At 31.8% G+C, this 4,076-nt stretch overlaps 1 protein-coding gene across 1 annotated transcript; it reads left to right on the top strand.

Moving 5' to 3' along the window:
• The first annotated feature begins 3,219 nt into the window (after positions 1–3,219).
• Positions 3,220–3,681, top strand: LOC126696052 (uncharacterized). Its single transcript, XM_050392837.1, has one exon. The coding sequence runs from the start codon at positions 3,220–3,222 to the stop codon at positions 3,679–3,681; it is 462 nt and encodes a 153-aa protein (XP_050248794.1).
• Positions 3,682–4,076: the final 395 nt, after the last annotated feature.

Here is a 4,076-nt window from a genome sequence, read left to right as displayed (position 1 = left end):
CTCGATTTTGCACCTATGATTTAATCAAGAAAGATGACTAGAGTGACCATTCATGCACCCAAAATTCATGATTGCATTACGTGCATTAATTTGTTCATTGCATATCATAAAAATGATCTTGAGATTCTAACAGTCGCGACGGTATGCCGGTTTCCAAATTAGACTGTCGGATCGAAAGATATCGCATGATCAAGGTTGCACAGTTAGCATGCATCGTGTTTAGGTAGAATCAACCATGCATGATTAATTTAAATTTATTCTGATTGGTCAAACAATTAAAATTAATTAAATGATTTTGTGATTGACTGTTAGTTAGTGTCAAAAATAGGCTTGCTTGCATAGGAATAAAGGCGATAATTGAATAACAATAAAATTGTGGATAATCAAGACTTTTTGAAGTATTTATCTACAAGATAATTGTTGCTAAAAAGACCTGAATTGTTAGAAAAAGAGTTTAATTTTTAGAATGTGGAATAAAAACGCATCTAAGTACAAGTCCTGGCTCAAATAATCTCAAAAAAGGAGTCAAAAATAGATTAGAACTCAAAAGCGTGCTTGGCACCCAAAAGTGCCTTTTGGAGTGCCGATTGGCACAAACACGGGCCTCGGCCTGAGGGCACTTAGATCGAGATAAAACTCATCCTTTTTGATTTTTTCAAGATAAGGACGTGTCTCAGTTCATATTTTGATCATTTAGCTATTTTTTTCGAGCCTCCCAACCTCTATAAATAGAGGTTGCATTTCAAAATTCAACACACTTTTTCACGCTCTTTGATTTCCCCTCTTTATGACTCTCATTTCTTTTATTTTCTCTCTTATGTTAAAGACATTCTGGAAGCTCTGGCCTTAAGAATTTCTTTTTTGTAAGCAAGATATTTTAGGTTTCAAAGATAATTGAATAAATTTCTTTGAACCCTAAAATATTCCCTCAATAAGAAGAGTAAGTCCATGCAAGAGGTAGTTTTTCTTTACTTTTTTTTTTTTTTTTTTCCTTCTGTTTCTTTTAATTTGGTAATGCATGAGTAAATGGTCTTTAGTTTTAATTTCCAAATGCTCATATCATGTGTTGTCAATATTTTGTTGAAATATTTTCTCAATGTTTTTATTGTCATGATCTTTATTTTTAGTTTCAAAAATCTGCTTATCATTACATCGTTTTCAAAAATCATAAAACTAATTTACATCTTCCTTAGATGTAAATCTGAATTTTTCAAAAACCATAAAACTGATTTGTATCTTCCTTAGATACAGATCTGATTCTTTCAAAATAAAAATTTATTTGTATCTTCCTTAGATGCAATTCTGAATTTTTTTTAATACAAAAACAAATTTATATCTTCCTTAGATGCAAATCTGGATTTTTTTTACACAAAAAACAGATTTATATCTTCTTTAGATGTAGATTTGATTTTTTTAAAACATAACAAATTTTGAAATAAAAAGAAGGTCATTAGTAATGATTTGTTTGTTTTGTTTGATGCAAGTAGCGTAGGTTTATTTCATGAATGTGGTTCTCTTCTTAAAAAAGAAAAAAAAATTATTTTTATTTTACATAAAAATAGATTTGATTTTTTCTAACTCTCTACAAATCTAGATCATTTTTATCCATAAAACAGATCTGATTTTTTTACATACAAACCAAAAATCTTTTTTTTTTTTTTTTTTTTATAAATTTTATTACAAAACAGATCTGATATTTTTAAACCAAAAGACTTTGTTTTATTTAATAAAAACATATTTGATTTTTTTTTTTTACCAAAACTAATTTTTTTTAACCTAGACCAAAACAAATCTGATTTTTTTTATGAATCAAATCAATTTTTTTACTCACTAAAACAGATTTAAATTTTTAACAAAGAAGATGACACATTCATAAATAGACTTATGTAACTTAGTTTAGTTAAGTATCTCATGTATGCAACATATCATTCATATCATGCATAAAGGGGTACATTGGTCATGAGAGTCTAGAAGACCAGACTTTGTCTAGGCAGAATGGGAGCCTAACACCTTCTCATTCCGTAACCTATCTTCCGAATTTAGTGTCTTTGGATAGGTAGATCTAGGCTTTATCTTTGTTTTTATTTTGGGTAGATTGTAACTAGGACAAAAAGCCATGTAATTCTTTGGTAGTTTGTAACTAGGACCCAAAGCCATGTAATATTCTATTTATCAAGTTTGTATTTTTTTTTATTCAATTAATGAGAACGGAACATTTTAGTCATGTAAAGTTGTATTTCATTTTTTTCTAATTTTTTTTTTGTATTAAAAATAAGTGGCGACTCCACACCACTTACCCAAAAAGAGAGATGTCTTGAAATAGCACTCAAAAATCTCTTTTTTGAGAGCATCTAATTTTTCGGTCTCTCACACATGTCAAACTCGAGTTCCCTAAATTTGAGTTTTGATACATTGCTATATATTTTATAAACAGTGGTAGATTGCTAAATATTTCAGGCAAACATGTTATTTGACTATTTTGGCTCAAATCAGAAAAGAGAGAGAAAGTATATAATTTTGTATGCAACAAATGTATATATAGATTATCTATCATAATCAATATGGTCCGTGCAAAAAGATAAATATCTGGGGGTTGGGCTAACCAACTCAATGATAACCTCAAAATCTCATATGTTGAGGATTATAATAATATTATTAACTCCAAAGGATTGACTTAATGATTTCTCAGGTCTTACGAGATTTATAAGGTTCTCTATAATTATGTTCTTGGCATCATCTCAAAGAAATTTTCCAGTAATTATCAGATGTGTGTGAGATGAGAACTACAAATACCTAAGAGTATTGTTAACAGAGAAAAAAAATCACAGATTTTGGAATGGTTATTTGTGATTTTTTTGGGTCATATTAAACTAATTTTTTGTGATAAGACTTAAAAGTATAAATATCCCTAATTTTTTTTGGAAGAATCAACAGCAGTCGGACTCATATATACCCAAAATTGAAACAGGCCTAAAATGCAACCTTAGCAAAGCCCAATCGCAAAAACGTGGCAACCTTTACCAAACAGGAAGTCTCTAGAACCACCTTCTGCACACACCAGAAGACCACATGTCCTCCTAAAACCCTAAACCTAAAATCCTAAACCCTCCATATATGAAACTACACGCTTGGCTACTCTGTACTCAGCCTCCACTTCCAGCAAATCCAGCAAACAAACACAGAAAACTTCCATAGTTTTCACTTCCCTAAGACTTAACAATGGCAACCAGAATGGTACTTGGAAACACCAAAGTTCCCTTCCATATCCTTCGCAATCGCATCGTCCAGAAATGCAATGGCATAAACAATACCTCCAAGGTGGCTGCTTATAACATTGTATTCAACAAAAGAGAATGTGGGTTCTTTGGGTTTGATCTAAAGGGGGAGGAGGGTGTTGTAGCTGTTGACAAAGGCGAGAGGGCTAGTGGTGGCTTAGTCTTTGTTGAGAAAGCTGATAAAAAAACTGGTTTGGTAAATGGGTATTTTGCCAAGGACCAGACTCGGGTTGTAAAGGTTGCTAGTCAGCGACGTGTCGATGATGATGATGATGAGGAGTCGGATGATGAGTTGGATGGGTTTGATGAAGATAAGTGGGATGATGAGGATGAGTATGTTGATGATGACTTTGTTGAGGAAGAGGATGAAGATGACGATGATTTTCAAGCTAGGAAGAGGAAGTGAGTCTTTGATCATCATTGATGAAATTGTTTTTTGACTATATTTGTTTTCCTTCTTCTTAAAGGGTTAAGATTGTAGTAGTGGGTTGTACTCTTTCAGTTGCACATTTTCTTGGTTAATACTATTAGATTTAGTACTTGTTGAATATTGATTTTCTCTCTTTACTGTGGTTATTACTTACTATCATGATGGCGACGAGTGTGTCTATGAGAAATGATTGAATGTATTCAGGGTCTTATTTTATGCTGTTGAAATCAAGCATCCCCAATAGCCTCTCTAAATGCATTTTTCTCTTAATTTTGGAGAGAGAACCCTCTAAACAACACTCCAGCAGTTTCTCCAAATATTTTTGATAATGCGATTTCTTAGACACTTTTTTGCGCTCTCTTCTTTTTTCT

The sequence above is a fragment of the Quercus robur genome, chromosome 8 (genome assembly GCF_932294415.1).
Source record: "Quercus robur chromosome 8, dhQueRobu3.1, whole genome shotgun sequence".
Lineage (NCBI taxonomy): Eukaryota > Viridiplantae > Streptophyta > Magnoliopsida > Fagales > Fagaceae > Quercus > Quercus robur.
The sequence above is the reverse complement of the archived record's forward strand: the minus strand, read 5'-3'. Positions and strand labels throughout refer to the sequence as shown.